This window comes from Dendrobates tinctorius, unplaced genomic scaffold (genome assembly GCF_039654945.1).
Source record: "Dendrobates tinctorius isolate UK_male_01 unplaced genomic scaffold, ASM3965494v1 ptg000019l, whole genome shotgun sequence".
Classification (NCBI taxonomy): Eukaryota; Metazoa; Chordata; class Amphibia; order Anura; family Dendrobatidae; genus Dendrobates; species Dendrobates tinctorius.
In genome coordinates, this window is record NW_027361687.1 from 70186885 (window position 1) to 70204687 (window position 17803).

Consider the following 17803-nt stretch of genomic DNA (forward strand, 5'->3'; position numbering starts at 1 on the left):
CATCTATACAGCAATGCCAAATGTTTGTGTTTCCCCCCAGCCCCAAAGATTACCAGTAGTTTTTAAGTGGTTACACAGCACTCATCATAGGTAGTATAGGCTCAGCTCTCGAGCCTGCTCCATACACGTGCACTTTAAATGCGCATCATACAAGTACGGCATCTGTCGAAGGGGTAGAAAAATTCCAACTCGAGGTTTTCTTCTGGAATGTTTGTTGTATGTGATGGCTAGTTTCTGATACTGTTTTATCCTTCCATAGCCTCAAGCCCTGATTGATGACTTGCTGTCTTACAAGCGCTCAATGGATAATGTTGATCTGAAAGAAAAGCAGCTCTCCAATATGAGGGTGGATGTGTGCAGCACAGAGACTCTGAAACGCCTGAAAGGTATCTACCGTCAGGGCTGTGGAGTAGGATGCGCTCTCCAGGGTCTTGAGTGTGACTTCACATGTCTGTCTTGTGTTTTTTTTTTTTTTTTCTTTTTTACAAGATAAAGCTGGAGGAAAGAAATTTTCAAAGGACTTTGAAGAGGCCAGCGCAAAGCTTGAGGAGTTTGTTGGCATCCTGGATAAGCAGGTTAAAAATGGGCCTTCCTTGCCAGAATCTTTGGAGAATGCGGGAATCTTCTATGAAGCTCAGTACCGGGAGGTGAAGGTTGTAGTGAATGTAAGTGCTCCGCAGTCTGCAGCTATCTATTGGGCTACTTGACTTTTAATCAGGCATATTAACCCCTTGATGATGTGGAAAGTAAGGTTTGGGTATATGGAATGGGCTCAGGAACAGAGGCCTCTCTACTCGCGGCAGGTTGCAGCTGCATTTTAAAGCCAGCACTTGCCTCTAGCAGCAGCGACTGGACCCAGCCCAGTTGCTGCTTTTTAACCTCTTAGGTGCCTGAAAGCAACATTAAACTGTTTCATTGCCAGGTACTGATGGGTAATGGCAATCGAAACCCTGCTGAAAGGCCCACATCACTACCATCTTTGTACTCTAATGAAGCCCAACCTGTGGCTGCACTTCATTGGAGATTGCATTGCCGTATAAAGTACAAACAAGAAGTTTAACCTTCTCCCCCCCCCCCCCCCCCCCCCCCCCCCGAGCCTGTTTTCATCTTCCTGACAAGGCCAAATTTTGCAATTCTGACCCATGTCACTTTATGTGCTAATAGAATAAAACTAGGAGGAAAAAAGACAGCACATTGGGGTTTTATCCAGGGTGTTTAAATTAGATTATGCTAACCTAATTTAATTGTGTATACACAACATTCTATGGGCCCCGTCACTCGCTGGTTAGTCACAAGTTTTGTGACACAACAGCGATCTCACCAGCGAGATCGCTGTGTGTGACAGCGACCGGCCCCCCTGCCGGTATCGCTGATCGCTGTAGGAAACCGCTGGACATTTCTTTTGTCGCTGGTCTCCCGCTGGCCAGCACGCATCGCTGCGTGTGACAGGCGGGAGACCAGCGATCTGCTGGTAACTAACGTACACATCGGGTATCTAAGGGACGCACGTCCATTGGATACCCAATGTGTACGTTAGTTACCAGCTCCCTTCATCAGCACGCTGGTAACTAACGAACTCAGCGACGCTGCGCGCTCGGCGTCGCTGTGCTGATTGCTGGTAAAGCTGTCTGTGTGACAGCTCACCAGCGATCACATCGTTGTCGGGATCACTGGTGAGTCGCTATGTGTGACTCCAGCTTATCTCTTATATATCCAGCTGCTGAAGGTTCAACCGGTCATCAGACCGGGAAAATACAAATATGGAGGATTTGTGGACAATCTGCGTTGCTGGTATCCCATATAATAAATCCAGACTGAAAGTACATATGGTTTTTCTTTAGTCAACTCGTTTCGAAGTACTACTGAATAAAGAAAAACTGCATGTACATTCAGTCTTTTTTTATTATATATGGAATATAGGCTGAACTGGATGGAGGAATATCTTTTTTGGCCTTTTTAGCTATGTGAAAAAAACAAAAAAAAACCTGTATATAGGATGCCAGCAGCTCTGGAATGCTTCAACAGATCCCACTGATTCTGAGAGTATTCTTTCATGACATATTATTCTTCATGGTTGTGGTAAAATTTGTTTGATTTTAACTTTCGTTTATTTGTGAAAATATCAGAAATTTGGCAAAAATTTTTGAATTTTTCAAACTTTTAATTTTGATGACCTTAAAACAGAGATACAGCGCTGGCAAAAATTAAGAGACCACTGCACAGTTGTATAAAAATCAGCTTCTCTACATGTCTGACAACCATTCCATTCCAGTGTCAGTTGAATTCCAACCAGAGTACACCTCATGCTCCTTAAGGCCCCGTCTCACTAAGCAATCTCGGTAGCGAGATCGCTGCTGAGTCACAACTTTTGTGACGTAACAGCGATCTCACCAGCGAGATCGCTATGTGTGACAGCGATCAGCGAGCGGCCCCCCTGCCGGTATCGCTGATCACTGCAAGAAATCTCTGGACATTTCTTTGGTTGCTGGTCTCCCGCTGGCCAGCACGCATCGCTGTGTGACAGCGGGAGACCAGCGATCAGGTGTAAAAAATAATGAAAAAAATAAAAAATATAGTTATTCTCACCTTCCGACGTCGCGTTCAGCCATCCTGCCTCTCTCCACGCTCCGGTCCCAGTGATCCTTTGCACGAATGACCGCGAGACTTTGTTATCCCGCGAGACCGTGACATCTCGCGGTCATTCGTGCAAAGGATCACTGGGACCGGAGCGTGGAGAGAGGCAGGATGGCTGAACGCGATGTCGGAAGGTGAGAATAACTATATTTTTTATTTTGATTCTATTTTTTACAGGATGGCCAGCGATGTCGGGCGCTCGGCATCGCTGTGCTGATCGCTGGTGAAGCTGTCTGTGTGACAGCTCATCAGCGATCACATAGCGACTTACTAGCGATCCTGACACCTTGATATCGGTGTCGGGATCGCTGGTATGTCGCTTAGTGAGACGGGGCCTTTAATGTGCTTCTGATTAGGTGATCACCTGAACCAAATCTTATTTAGTGAAGGAAAGTATAAAAAAAAACCCTGCTGTGGTGGTCACAATCCTCTTGCAATAGGACAAGCTGGATTGCAAAACAAGTGAGAGTAATATCCCAAAAGTAATGAAAAAAAAAACCTCTAACCATGCCAAAGGAGATGAAAAGAAAAGTCTTGAGTGAGGAAAAGGGCTCATTTCTAGCTTTACTAGCAGAGGGATACAGTGAGTGTCATGTTGCCTACATCCTTAAAATTTCTAAGACGGCAGTCCATTACAACAAGGTCAAGCAGCAGACATTGGGAACAACAAAGCTACAGACCGGCGGAGGGCGAAGACAACTCTCCACTGACCGGGATGACCGTCATCTTATTTGAATGTCACTCAGCAACCGCAGGATGACCTCAAGTGACCTACAAAAGGAATGGCAAATGGCAGCCAGGGTGAAGTGCATGGCAAGAACAGTTCTTAACATGCTTCTAGAGGCAGGGCTCAAATCATGTAAAGCTAAAGCCTGTCATCAATGAGAAGCAAAGAAGAGCCAGGCTGAAGTTTGCCAAAGGCCGTAAGGATTGGACAATAGCGGAATGGAGTAAAGTAATCTTCTCTAGTTTTTAGCTTTTCAGTAAGATGGAGACCTGGAGAGGCATACAAGCCACAGTGTTTTGTAACCTACTGTGATATTTGCTGGAGGATCGGTGATGATCTGGGGATGCTTCAGCAAGGCTGGAATTGGGCAGGTTAGTCTTTGCGAAGGACGTATGAATCAAGTCTCATACAAGGTTATCCTGGAAAAACAGTTGATTCCTTCTGCTCAGGCAATGTTCCTCAACTCTGAGGACTGTTTTTTCCAGCAGGACAATGCGCCATGCCACACAGCTAGGTCAATCAATCAGCACAATTTTTGAATCATTTTTTTTTTTTTTGTTTGGAAGTTATAAGGGTTAAAAATTGACCAGCAATTTCTAATTTTTGCAACTAAATTAACAAAATAATTCTTTGGAGTGGGCCACATCACTTTTGAAGTGACTTTGCAGGGCCTATATGACTGTGACATATTGGGCTTCATGTTGGTGGTAAATGTAGGACGAGAATTTTTGCATGTATTTGTGAAAAAATCGGAAATTTAGCGAAAAGTTTGAAAATTTCGGAATTTTCAAATTTTGAGTTTTTATACTGTTAGGCTGTGTTCACACAGCGTTTTTTAGCGGTATTTTTAGCGGTACTTTTAGCGGTTTTTCCAGTAAAACCGCTTAAAAATAAGCTTCCCATTCATTTCTATGCATTTTGCACCTTTTGTGCATATTTATGCGTTTTTTTACCGCGAAAAAAACTGCATGGCGGTAAAAAAACGCAGCATGCTCATTAATTTCGCGGATTTATACGCGTTTCTGGCTAGTTCTATGCATTTTGAAAACGCGCAGAAAAAACGCATAAACGCGCGTTTTCTGCGCAAAAAAAAAATGCACGGTTTCTGGGAAGGGAGTCAAGTTTTTCAGCAGAAATTTTCTTCTACGTGTGCCTTAAACTACAAAGTTACGTGACACAGTTTAGTTTTGTTTTCAATGTTTTATTTATTGAAAATTATTGGTAACATGACAGCAATGCAGTAAATCCAACAATGCAGGCGTAATACAGCACAAGTAAACAATAGTGTTCAGAGGACCGTGCTGGTCTCAAGAATGGTAATGAAAAAGCTGAAGATTGACCCAATCTACAGGGATGTAAACACCCACTTTGCCATCAGAACATCACAGTTTAGTTAATAAATATTTTCCACATGTCTACTTTACTTCAGCACAATTTTGGGGAAAAAATTTTTTTTGTTATAAGGGTTCAAAGTTTATCAGCAATTTCTCATTTTTCTAGCAAAGTTTACAAAACCATTTTTCTAGTCACCACCTCACATTTGAAGTCCCTTTGAGGGGCCTACATGACAGAAAACATCCAAAAACTACACCCCACAAGATGGTTAAAACTACATTCAAAAAGATTATTAACCCTTCAGGTGCTTCACAGGAACTAAAGCAACATGGAAGGGCAAAAATGGACTTTTTAATTTTTCCAACAAAATGTTCACTCAACACCTTTCCTACATTAGACGTACTGTTTCGTCCATGTGGCCTGGGACCTAAGTCCCATGGACGGAATAGTACGTCATGCCCTTTAATGTGACATTGCGACTTAAGTTGCGGTGATCGCATTAAAATGCCGACGCCATCTTACCTCAGGATAGATGGCCTCGGCATCCCGGGCTGTCTCCGCCCTGGCCCGCCCCTCTGAACTGTGATTGGCTGTTCAATTCACGCAGACGCTCCAGGACAGAAGATGAGGCAGCGCCCACCATGACCGCAGCTGATTCAGCAGACCCTGTGTGGACCTCGCCCTCTGAAAATTACGAGCCACTGATTCCTGATTTTGTGGCAGAATCAGGAATCAAGTTTGACACCACCGGCCTCACAGAAATTGACTTTTTCAAAGCCTTTTTCTCTGAGGATTTTGTTAACCTCATGGTTGAGCAAACTAATTTGTACGCTCGGCAATTTTTGGAACACCCGCACTCATCCTATTCTAACTGGTCTCCTGTGGACGCAGTTGAAATGACAGTTTTGAGGCCTGATCCTCCACATGGGTATCCTGAAAAAGCCTGATATTTGGCAATATTGGAGTGTTGATATTTTATACAACACTCCAGTGTTCCGAATGGTCATGGTCTGGACGCGTTTTCAGGCCATCCACAAGTTCCTTCATTATAACGATAATGCACAGTGTCCTGCACGACATGACCCCAACTTTGACCGTCTGTTCAAAGTTCGGCCGGTCAGCGAACACTTCAACATAAAGTTTGCTGAAGTGTACGTGCCCCAAAGGGACATCTGCGTGGATGAGTCCTTGGTCCATTTTAAGGGCAGTCTCGGATTCCGTCACTACCTGCCCAGTAAGAGGGCCAGGTACGGAATTAAACTCTATAAGCTGTGTGAGAGTACCTCAGGGTACACCCACAGGTTTAGAGTGTACGAAGGAAAGGACACCAGGATTGAACCCCTGTCCTGGGAGTGGGAAAATTGTGTGGGATTTGGTGCACCCACTGCTGGATAAAGGTTATCACCTCTACACTGAACTTATATACCAGCATCCCACTCTACAAATCCCTCTCTGTGCGAGGTACCGCAGCTTGCGGTACTGCCCGCAAAAATCAGAGGGGCCTCCCGAAGACGCTACTTGGGCCAATGCTCCGAAAAGGTGAGAGCAGGGCCCAATGTAGCGACCACCTGCTGGTGGTCAAGTACAAGGACAAGAGGGATGTCCTTCTCTTGACCACCATACACGGTGATGGCAGTGTCCTCCGCACTGTACGGGGTACCTTTGCACAGGTCAGCAAACCTGAATGCGTTCTGGGGTACAATAAAAACATGGGGGGGCGTTGATCGCTCCGATCAACTCCTCCAACTGTACAGTGCTTTGAGAAAGGCCAAGGTGTGGTACAAAAAGCTGGCCGTGCACATCGTCCAATTGGCAATGCTCAACGCATTCCTGCTGTCACAATGTGCACGCCATACCAATACATCGTAACTTGATTTCCAGGTGATAGTGGCTAAGGCCCTGATGTTTGGCACTCTGGAAGAAGCGGGCCCAGAACTTCCAGAACTGAAGGTGCTCGTATTGTACCAGGTCAGCATTTTCTGGGGGAGGTAGCGCAAACTGCGAAAAGAGGTAAATTGCAAAAAAGGTGCCGAGTGTGTTAAAAAAACGGAATACACAAGGACACCATTTATCAATGTGACACCTGCCCTGAAAAACCTGGCCTGTGTATGAAGGATTGCTTCAAATTGTACCACACGTCAATGCACTACTAAATTACGTTACCGGAAACATTAGGTTAGTTGGGGTACATCAAGATAAGTTCCTTGGGGGGGTCTAGTTTCCAAAACAATGTCACTTGTGTGTGGTTTTTTTTTTTTTTTACTGTTTAGGCACATCAGGGGCTCTGCAAACGGAACATGACGCCCGCAGGCCATTCCATCAAAGTCTGCATTCCAAAGCATCACTTCTTCCCTTCTGAGCCCCGACGTGTGCCCAAACAGTAGTTTTCTCCCACATATGGGGTACCAGCGTACTCAGGACAAATTGGACAACAACTTTTGGGGTCCAATTTCTCCTGTTACCCTTGGGAAAATTAAAAATTGGGGACTAAACGATCATTTTTGTGGGCACAAAATAGGATTATTTTTTTTTCACGCCTGGGCAGTATAAACTTTAGTGAAACACTTGGGGGTTCAAAGCGCTCACCACACATCTAGATAAGTTCCTTAGGGGGTCTAGTTTCCAAAATGGGGTCACTTGTGGGGGGGTTTCCACTGTTTGGGCACATCAGGGGCTCGTCAAACGCAACATGGCGTCTGATCTCAATTCCAGCCAATTTCCCCCCACATATAAAGTATCAGCGTACTCAGGACAAATTGGACAACAACCTTTCGGGTCCAATTTTTCCTGTTACCTTTTGGGAGAATAAAAAAATTAAATGTTAATTTTTTTCCTTCCATGTTGCTTCTGCTCCTGTGAAGCACCTGAAGGGTTAATAATCTTCTTGAATATCGTTTTGAGTAGCTTGAGGGGTGCAGTTTTTAGAATGGTGTCACGTTTGGGTATGTTCTGCCATATACACCCCTCAAAGTGACTTCAAATGTGAGGTGGTCCCTAAAAAGAATAGTTTTGTAAATTTGGTTGTAAAAATGAGAAATCGCTGGTCAACTTTTAACCCTTATAACTTCCTAACAAAAAAATTTTGTTTCCAAAATTGTGCTGATGTAAAGTAGACATGTGGGAAATGTTATTTATTAACTATTTTGTGTCACATAACTCTGGTTTAAGGGCATAAAAATTCAAAGTTTGAAAATTGCAAAATTTTCGCCATATTTCCGATTCTTTCATAAACGCAAGTTATAGCGAAGAAATTTTACCACTAAAGTGAAGTAAAATGTCATGAGAAAACAGTCTCAGAATCGCCTAGATCCGTTTAAGTGTTCCAGAGTTATTACCTCATAAATGGACAGTGGTCAGATTTGTAAAAATTGGCCCGGGAATTAACGTGCAAACCACCCTTGGGAGTGAAGGGGATAACATCAATTTTTTTCATATTCACATGGGCAACAGGATAAAAGGTATCCTAAAATTTGTTGGGCAATTTCTCCTGAGTACACCGATACCTCATATGTGGTCTTAAACCACGGTTTGGGCACACGGCAGGGCTCGGAAGGAAAGGAGCGCCATTTGACGTTTTGAATGGAAAATTAGCTCCAATCGTTAGCTGACACCATGTCACGTATGGAGAGCCCCTGTGTGCCTAAACATTGGAGCTCCCCCACAAGTGACCCCATTTTGGAAACTAGACACCCCCCCCCCCCCCCCCAAGGAACTTATCTAGATGTGTGGTGAGCACTTCCAACCCCCAAGTGCTTCACAGAAGTTCATAACACAGAGACGTGAAAATAAAAAAATCATTTTTTTCCTTCAAAAATGATTTTTTTTTTTTTTTTTGTTTTTTAGCCTGTAATTTTCTACAAGGGTAACAGGAGAAATTGGACCCCAAAAGTTGTTGTCCAGTTTGACCTGAGTATGCTGGTACCCCATATGTGTGGGGGGGAAATCACTGTTTGGGCGCATGGCACAGCTTGGGGGAAGGGAAGTAGTGACGTTTTGGAATGCAGACTTTGATGGAATGTTCTACGGGCGTCATGTTACATTTGCAGAGCCCCTGATGTGCCTAAGCAGTGGAAACACATGACCCCATTTTGGAAACTAGACCCCCCCAAGTAACTTATCTAGATGTGTAGTGAGCACTTTCAACCCCCAAGTGTTACACAGAAGTTTATAATGCAGAGCTGTGAAAAATAAAAAATCATTTTTTTCCTCAAAAGTGATTTTTTTTTTTTTTTTTTTGCCTGCAGTTTTTTTTATTTTTCCAAGGGTAACAGGAGAAATTAGACCCCCAAAGTTATTGTGCAATTTGTCGTGAGTACACTGATGCCCCATATGTGGGGGTAAACCACTGTTTTTGGTGCACTGCAGAGCTCAGAAGCATTTGTGATTGCAAAATTGGCTGGAAACAATGGTGGTGCCATGTTGCACTTGGAGATCCCCTGATGTACCTAAACAGTGGAAACCCCCCCCAAATTCTAACTCAAACCCTAACCCCAACATACCCCTAATCCCAACCCTAACCCTTATGTACCTAAACAGTAGAAACCCCCCCCAATTCTAACTCCGACCCTAGCCCACCCCTATTCCTTACCCTAGCCCAGGGTTCCCCAACTCCAGTCCTCAAGGCCCACCAACAGGTCATGTTTTCAGAATTTCCTAAGTATTGCTCAGGCAATAATTGCTTCACCTGTGCAATACAAAGGAAATCCTGAAAACATGATCTGTTGGTAGGCCTTGAGGACTGGAGTTGGGGAACCCTGCCCTAGCCCACCCCTATTCCACCCCAGATAGCGGTCGGGGGTGGTGGCGGCGGGGGTCATTGGCGGCGGCAGAAACCAGAGAGATTGGCACAGACTTTCATGCCTATGTCGCGTCACAGGTTGGGACGGGGTTAACCCTTCAGGTGCTTCACAGGAATTTTTGCACTGTGCAAGGAAAAAATTAACATTTCACATTTTTCACATAAAATTTACTTTAGGCCCAAAATTTATTTTTCTCCTTTGCCTCATTGGGGGACACAAAACCCATGGGTGTTATGCTGCTGACCCAAAAAAATTTGCTCCTCCTCTGAAGTATACGCCCAGACACTGGCTCCAGCCGAACCAGTTCAAGTTTAGTGTCAGTAGGAGGCACATGTGCTCTGATCTTCAGACCACATCTATAGTTTAAACTTTTTTTTTTTTTTTTTTTTTTTTTTTAAAGATTACGGGGGCGATGGATCCCTTAAGGGCTCCTCTCTCCTCAAACCTACAACAGGTGAGAACGTGGAGTGTTGCCTTGACATACCCCTTCCTGCATCGTTTGTTACGGTATGCCTGAGATCTTTTAGGGGCGACGGATACCATTCGGGCACCGCTTTCCCCTCACCGACAACAGATGGGAACATTGAGTATCGCATCTGTGTACCCCCTGACTGCATCCAGGCTTCTTCCACTCTTTTATGTGCTGGACCAACAGCCCTGTCCCGTCCTGGAGGAGTTAACCCCCTAGGATGTCCTGAGGCATGTACGTCGTCTGTGTAGCTCCCACTGCATCGCCCCTGATAAACAGTGGTGATGGAAGGAAGGCGGACGATCCCTCCACTTCTCTCTAACAACAGAGCGTTGGATGGAGGGTTCCCTTGCACCGTTCACACTAGGAGCAGCTATGCAAAGAGCTTGGGTCTTGCGCTTCACTTTCCTCCTGCGGCGGCTCCATGCTGGGACGCACACCGCTGGTAAGTGTGGGCCCGGGACACGAACGGGTCAGTAACCCCTAGCGGAGGGCTCCTGCAAGCACGCTTTAAGATTTTTTTTTTTTTTTTCCCCACCGTGGCATCCCCTTTCCCTCGGGGAGTGTTCCCGGCTAGCGTTGGAAATTTAGCCCCCGGCTTGGGCAACCCGGAAGCTCTGCCCTCTTTACGTCACGATGGTAGCTCCGCCCAAAACTTGGTGCTTCTTGCTCACGGCGAGACTTCCCTCTGGCATTCCTGGTGGCCATCTTTATCCACCTGCTGGCTTTCTACACGTGCAGCGTGTTCCCACTGCACACGGCAAGACTTCTCTGCACGCATCACGGCCCCTCTGCAAATTCCCAGAGAACATCTTTATCCACCCAGCCGGCTCTCTACACATGTTGGCAGCCTGTTCACACTTCAGAGGGGCACAGTGCACCGGGGAGACTGCTCTCACTGGGCCACAGGACCTGGGTAAGATCTCTGAGCTGCAGCAGATACACAGGGACTGAGCTCATTGGTCCTCCTCTGCAATAGTCACTGGGGCTTATATGCCACGGCCCTCCTTATTGGAGCATATTGGCAGAATCGGGGACATAATGAGGTACACACGTCACTCTAAGACATGCAAGAAGGCTATCTAAACAGTGTTTTTTATCTTATGTACCACCTGCCAGACTACGTTGCCACAGGAACAGAGTACGCCACTCTGCAAGGCCTGTGATCCCTAATGCGTTCAAGAGTCCTCCGCCGCTATCGAACCCAGTGTACCTAGTCCCCCTGAGTGGGCTTTGTCAATGTCACAGTCCATGGCGTCACTAGCTAAGGCAATAGCGTCCCTCCAAGATTGCGTCACTGGTCGGGGCATTCGTCTGCCTGTCTTGGAAGGTTCCTCTACCCCACGGGAACTGTCAGCAGGGGCTGTTCTCAGCCAAAACTGCCACAGGCATCTAGAAAACGAGCCCATGACCCATCTCCCCGGGCCTTCATGTGCCTCGGCATCCGTGAGTTCCGTTTCCCGCTCCCCCTCACCCAGGGTTTACAGTGGCCAGGATTCTTGAGTTAGATTCCGACATGCCCCTTGATCTGGACTATCCGGATTATCAGGTGACCGTGGACAGTCTCATTGAGGCCATCAACCTGACTTTAAAGGTTGATGAGGACCCTAACTGTTCCGGATCACAGTGTCTTTCAAGAGGACCAAACGTCCTCCGTAGGGTTTTCTCCAACCATCCCGAGTTCCAGCATATAGTTTGACGTCATAGAGAGCGACCAGACAAACGCTTCGCAGGTCAGAAGCCTATTGAGGCGAGACACTCATTTTTCGCAGATTTCGGAAAGAATTGGCTGAATCGCCTCCAGTTGACCCACTGGTCTCCCGCCTGGCCACTAAAACCCTCCTGTCCTTACCAGACGGGTCCTCGATTAAAGACCCCATGGACCGCCAGAGAACCTCTGCCCGTTTGGTTTTCAAAACCTTGGGCTCGCACTCTTTTGCCGCCGCGTGGGTAGCTAAGGCTATGGTCTCCTGAGCAGATACCCTGACCAGAACCATGCAGGATAGTGACCTTCCCCTGGAGGCAGCAGATCTGGCCAATCTGATCTCCTTGGCTGGGGAATATTTGTTGCACTCATCCCTGGACTAGGCTAACTGTGCTGCAGTTGCAGCCTCACATGCAGTCACCATCAGACTGGCACTGTGGTTCAGGGAATGGTGAGTGCACTCTGCGTCCAAAAAGTCCCTATCGTGTCTGTCCTACCAGAGTGGTTGTTTTTATTGGAGAGAAACTGGATCAGCTTATCTCTTACGGAGGAAAAAGTAAATTCCTCCCCCCAGCAAAAGACTAGGCAGGCGGCCTTTACATAGTCAGCAACAGACACGTCTCCAGCCCATTCACAGCTATCCTGGTTGGTCCAATGTGACCACCAATTCCGGATTGGGACGTTCCCCTCAAGGGGACATGGGTCCCCAGGTCTCGTATAAAACCAACCAGTCATGAAAGAGCCGATCCAAGCACTGTTAGGCATCCAGCCGGCGCTTCAAGATGGAGTCCCTCCTCTCTGTCATCACTTCGATAAAAAAGGGGGAGTTCCTAGTATCTATCGACATCTGGGATGCTGGCCTTCATATCCCAATTTTTTTCTTTTTTTTTCCCCCGTCCCCTTACCAAAGGTTTCTTTGCTTTGCCTTCCCTGAGGAAAATTTCTCCTTCGTCTCATTGGGGGACACAGATACTGTGGGTGTATGCTTCTGCCGCTAGGAGGCTGACACTAAGTGAAAAAAAGGTTAGCTCCTCCTCCGCAGTATACACCCTCGCCCCTATTGCGGGCGGAAATCAGTTTTTTGCTTAGTGTCCTATGGAGGCACACAGTCTGGATCTCTCCAGACTATTTTTTTCTAGTTTACTGTGAAGATGAGACAGGGGCGACGAATCCTATTGAAAGGGTCCAATCTCCCCAAACCATCAACGGGCGAGCACGCGTTGAGTATCGTCTCCGCGTATACTTTCCCGCACCGAGGGACATATCTGGGACTTTTCCCCAGACTTCTATTTTTGTTTGTTATTTTATGAAGATGAGACAGGGGCAACGCATCCTATTGAAAGGACCCGATTTCCCCAAACCATCAACGGGTGAGCACGTGCGAGTATCCCTCCACGTACCCTTTCCCGCGACGTGGGACATTATGCCAGACTTAGCCCTGTCCACCCCTAGGTATTGAAACCATGGGCTTGCACAGAGGCACAAGACTAGTCTGTGCGGCCCCCACTGCTCCACCAACGCTAGACGGCGGTGCTGCAAGGTGGCGGATGGTCCCTCTCCTCACCCCCTGAAGGGGTTAGATGGAGCTAGGGTGCCTGCACTGTCCTATTTTTTTTATCAAAGACCCCCTCACATACCTGCGAGCCGGTGATTATGTAGGCTGAAGAGGATTATCGGTGAGGAGAGGGTCGGGGAGGGCTCCTGCGAAGATTTCTGGCTGTAGCCCACAGCCGCAGCACGCCTCGCGGCGTCCACTAGCCATGCAAGAGAAGGGCTGGATCCGTCAGGAACGCTGCGCCGGTCAGTAGCGCGCCACTTTTGGTACCGCGCCCCCCCGGTCAGGTAGGGGAAAAATTGAGGCCGGAGCTAGGCCGCGGCCGGAAGTTCCGCCCTCGGGGCCGCGTGTCACTTCCGGCAGCCCGCCCCGCACTCAACGGCGGTAAAAATCGAGGCCCCGGCTTCGGAGCACGGGCTAGGCCGCAAAGTGGGAGTACCGCCTCTAGAGCGATTTTACAGGCTGGTGCGCGCCACAGATGTCGGCGCGCGATTTAAAGGAAGCATCCAGGTCGGGGGGGCGCAGGACTGGGGTAAGTGCTGCCCGAGAGGCCACGCTATAGGGAAAAACGAGGGGCTACTTCTTCCCCATATCCCCAGCAGCGGACAGATACAGCATGTCCGAAAAAAGCAAAGACGCATACGTTCTTTTACGCAGCATGCATCTCTTGTCGGGCTGCGTTTCCGCGGGCGCAGAGCAAGCATTTATGCGAAGCCTGCAAATCCAAACGCGCCCAGGAGCCCTCCCCTGCGACTGCGACCAATGTGTCAAATCCCCCGGAGTGGGCCCAATCATTGTCACAGTACATGGCGTCGCATACGAGAGCAATAGAATCCCTTCAAGCCCCAGATAGGGGCAGGGGACAGTGTCTCGCTGCCTTTTAGAGGGAACCTCCACCTCACAGGAGCCTCTGGCCTGCAGGGGCCGCCCTCACTCCAGGCAGACCCGGGGGAAACGAATCCACACTGTCGCCCAGTCCATCCAGTGCCTTCGGCATCCGTAAGATCTGCTTCTCGCTCCCCGTCACCAGTGGTTGATAGCGAGCAGACCTCAGATTGCGACTCAGACGAGCCCATTGACCTGGACACTCCAGAGTCACGTGAAACAGTGGACAGCCTCATAGAAGCCATCAATCAGACCCTGGGGATTGAGGATGATACCGCAGTGGCTACGGGGCATAAAGTGGCATGTAAACGAGGGAAGCGGCCGCACAATTTTTTCCTCTCACCCTGAGTTTGAGGACATAGTGCAGCGGCACAGAGAACGTCCAAAACGGCATTTTTCTCGGGTTAAAGAGCACTCGAAACGCGCTATTCGTTTGCTCTGGACCTCCGTAAACAATGGATGGAATCCCCGATAGTGGATCCTCCAGTCTCACGCCTGGCCACTAAGACCCTGTTATCTGTCCCTAGGGTTTCCTCGATTAAAGATCCCACGGACTGTCTTATTGAGAGCCTAGCTCGTTCAGTATATGAGGCGTCAGGGTCTGCACTCGCTCCCTCGTTCGCAGCAACTTGGGTAGCCAAGGCTATGATATCATAGTCAGAAACATTAAACAAGGTCGCGCAGGAGCTGGATCTACCTGCAGAGATCTCAGAGGTCACATGTCAGATGACTATAGCCGGAGATTATGTATTGAATGCGTCTTTGGATGTTGCCAATTGTTCAGCACTTGCTGCCACTAATGCAATCTCTAGCTGAAGAGCCCTATGGTTGAGGACATGGCGGGCCGATTCTACTTCCAAGAAGTCCTTGACTTCCCCGCCTTATCAGTGCGGCCGCCTATTTTTGGACCTACTTTTCTCCCTCAACAAAAGGTTAAATCGTTCTTTCGTCACCGGTTCAGGTACGTTTTCGGGCCTTTCGCAGTGCCACCGGCCATTCTAGGCCGAGCGTGACGGCATTGGTCAGGTGGCGGCCGCTAAACAGCCTAAGCCTGGTCCGGGACCCGAATAAGAGACCGGTCCGGGGTCATGCGTTAAGACTCCGGGTGGAATACGGGGCCCAATTCCGCCACCTCAGGCCGCCCCAACCAGGATAGGGAGTGGCAGGTCGTATAGAGCCAACCCATTGGGGAGAATGCGTACTCAACAGGCCAGATCGAGGGGACCCAGATCCTAAGGATCATCGGCCAAATGACTCGAGGTCTTTACCAGACGACACCAGCAAAGTGTGCGGCCGCCTACTGTTTTCACCACGTCTGGGCCGACATCGCTTACGACGCATGGGTATAAGAATTGGTCTCCTCAGGTTACAATATAGAATTTGTCTGTTAACCCTCCAAGATGGTTTTTTCTATCCCGGCTTCCCAGGGTGGATACCCAGGTAAGGGCTCTATTGGGAGCCATCAAGTCGCTCCTGCACAACGGAGTCATTGTTCCAGTGCCGGAACACGGAAGAGCTCATTAGTTCTATTCCAACCTTTTTGCGGTTCCCAAAAAGGACAGGTCTGTCAGGCCTGTTTTTGGACCTAAAGCTTCTGAACAAATTCATCAGGATCAGACATTTCCGGATGGAGTCTCCGTTCAGTCAAAGCGGTCATGGAGCAATGAGAATACTTGGCCTCAATTGACAGCCAGGACGCATTTCTGCATATTCCCATTTTTTCCTCCTCATCAGAGGCGGCTACGCTTCACCATCAGCGTTCAACATTTTCAGTTCGTAGCGCTACCCTTCGGGCTAGCCACGGCTCCCAGAGTGTTCACAAAGGTTATGGCAATTGTCAGGGCCACACTGCATTTTCGAGGCATAGTCGTCTTGCCTTATCTGGACGACCTCTTGGTCAAGGGCCCGTCAATACGGGCATGTGAGGAGGGTGTTAACATCACGCTAGATACTCTTGCCGCTTAGATGGTTGGTCAATGCAAAGAAATCATCCCTTGTGCCAGCTCAGAGGATCTCCTTCCTAGGAATGATCTTCGACACTTCCTGAAGGTTGATAATTCTCCCTCAGGAAAGGGCGCTATTGTCCGGCAGGGAGTCCGGACACTACGCCAACCAGTCCCTCATACCATCCGATCCACGATAAGGATCCTAGGGAAAATGGTGGCAGCAATCGAAGCGATACCTTTCGACTGGTTGCATCCTTCACACCCTGCAGCACGCCTCGTGTCAGCCTGGGACAAGAATCCTTTCACGCTTGATCGGCGGTGCAAACTGTCCTCTCAAGTCAGGCAGTCGCTCGGATGGTGGATAACCAGTTCCTCTCTGGCCTAGGGGAAACCTTTCCCCCCATGTCATGGGCTGATTATGACAATCGACGTCAGTCTCCTCGGTTGGGGAGCAGTGTTTCGCCACCACACAACCCAGAAACGGTGGTCGCCACAGGAGGCATGCCTCCCGGTCAACTTATTGGGGATACGAGCAATTCGGCTGGCTCTGCAGAAGTTTCATCACTTTCTAGCAGGCCGCCCCGTCCGGATTCCATCGGACATCGCCACGGCGGTGGTTTACATAATTTGTCAGGGGGGCACCCACAGCAGAACAACCATGCTCGAGGTGGAGCACGTTCTTCAGTGGGCTGAAGCAAACTACTCAGTGATTTCGGCTGTCCACATCCCGGGCGTGGAAAATTGGGCGGCAGACTTCCTCAGCCGGCAGGGTCTTGCATCCGGAGAGTGGTCTCTACATCCCAAAGTTCTTCAACAGATTTGTCAACTATGGGGAGCTCCGGATGTGGACCTGATGGCTTCCAGAGTGAATGCCAAGGTGACCACATATGTCGCTCGGGCCAGGGACCCGCAGGCATTCGCGGTGGACGCGTTGGTTCTGCCATGGAACCAGTTTCGCCTCCCATATCCATTTCCCCCACTGCCACTACTGAGAGTCAGCAAAGGGATCAAGACGGAAGGGGGGCCGGCGATTCTGCTGACCCCAGACTGGCCCCGTCGAGTGTGGTTTGCTGATCTAAGGCAGCTGCTCGCCGATGTTCCTGGGCGCCTGCTAGAGCACCCAGATCTACCGTCTCAAGGGCTAATTTGCCACCCGAACTCAGGGACCCTGTGTTTGACGGCAGGGCCGTTGAATCTTGGATTCTAACTCAGGCAGGGTTCGGGAGCAAGGTGGTCGCTACAACGATTAGCGCCCGGAGGCCTGCTTCAGCATGAATTTACCACCACACCTGGAAGGTGTTCTTTGCTTGATGTTGAGGTGCGGTGTTTCTCCGCTAAGATTCTCGATCTCCAACATCTTGGTTTTTCTCCGGTCGGGCTCAGAGAGCCCGGATAGCTCAGTCGGTAGAGCATTAGACTCGGGCTTTGCCCCAGGTTTCCGCAGGAGACAAGGGTCGGCCTTATCCGTCCTGTTCCAGTGCAGGGTTGCTACCAATTTGCAGGTGAAAACTTTTCATCCGGGGAGTGTCCCCACTTGATACCTCCCTATATGGCGCCGATGGACGCCTGGGTTCTTAACATGGTCCTAAGTGTTCTGCAGGAAGCTCCATTGGAACCACTTCAGGATATCGCTTTGAGGTACCTTTCCTGGAAAGTTGTTCCCCTAGTGGCCATCACTTCCATCAGGCGGGTTTCAGAGCTGGCGGCTCTATCCTGCCGAGCTCCGTTCCTCACTTTCCATAGGTATA

General features: G+C 48.7%; 1 protein-coding gene across 1 annotated transcript in view; it reads left to right on the top strand.

The window, feature by feature from the left end:
- Positions 1–17803, top strand: part of RPRD2 (regulation of nuclear pre-mRNA domain containing 2) — a 105739-nt gene that overhangs the window by 61144 nt on the left and 26792 nt on the right. The window contains exons 6-7 of the mRNA XM_073567222.1: positions 260–386; positions 490–665. Coding sequence (XP_073423323.1) covers positions 260–386; positions 490–665 — 303 coding nt within the window. The remainder of the gene's footprint in view (positions 1–259; positions 387–489; positions 666–17803) is intronic.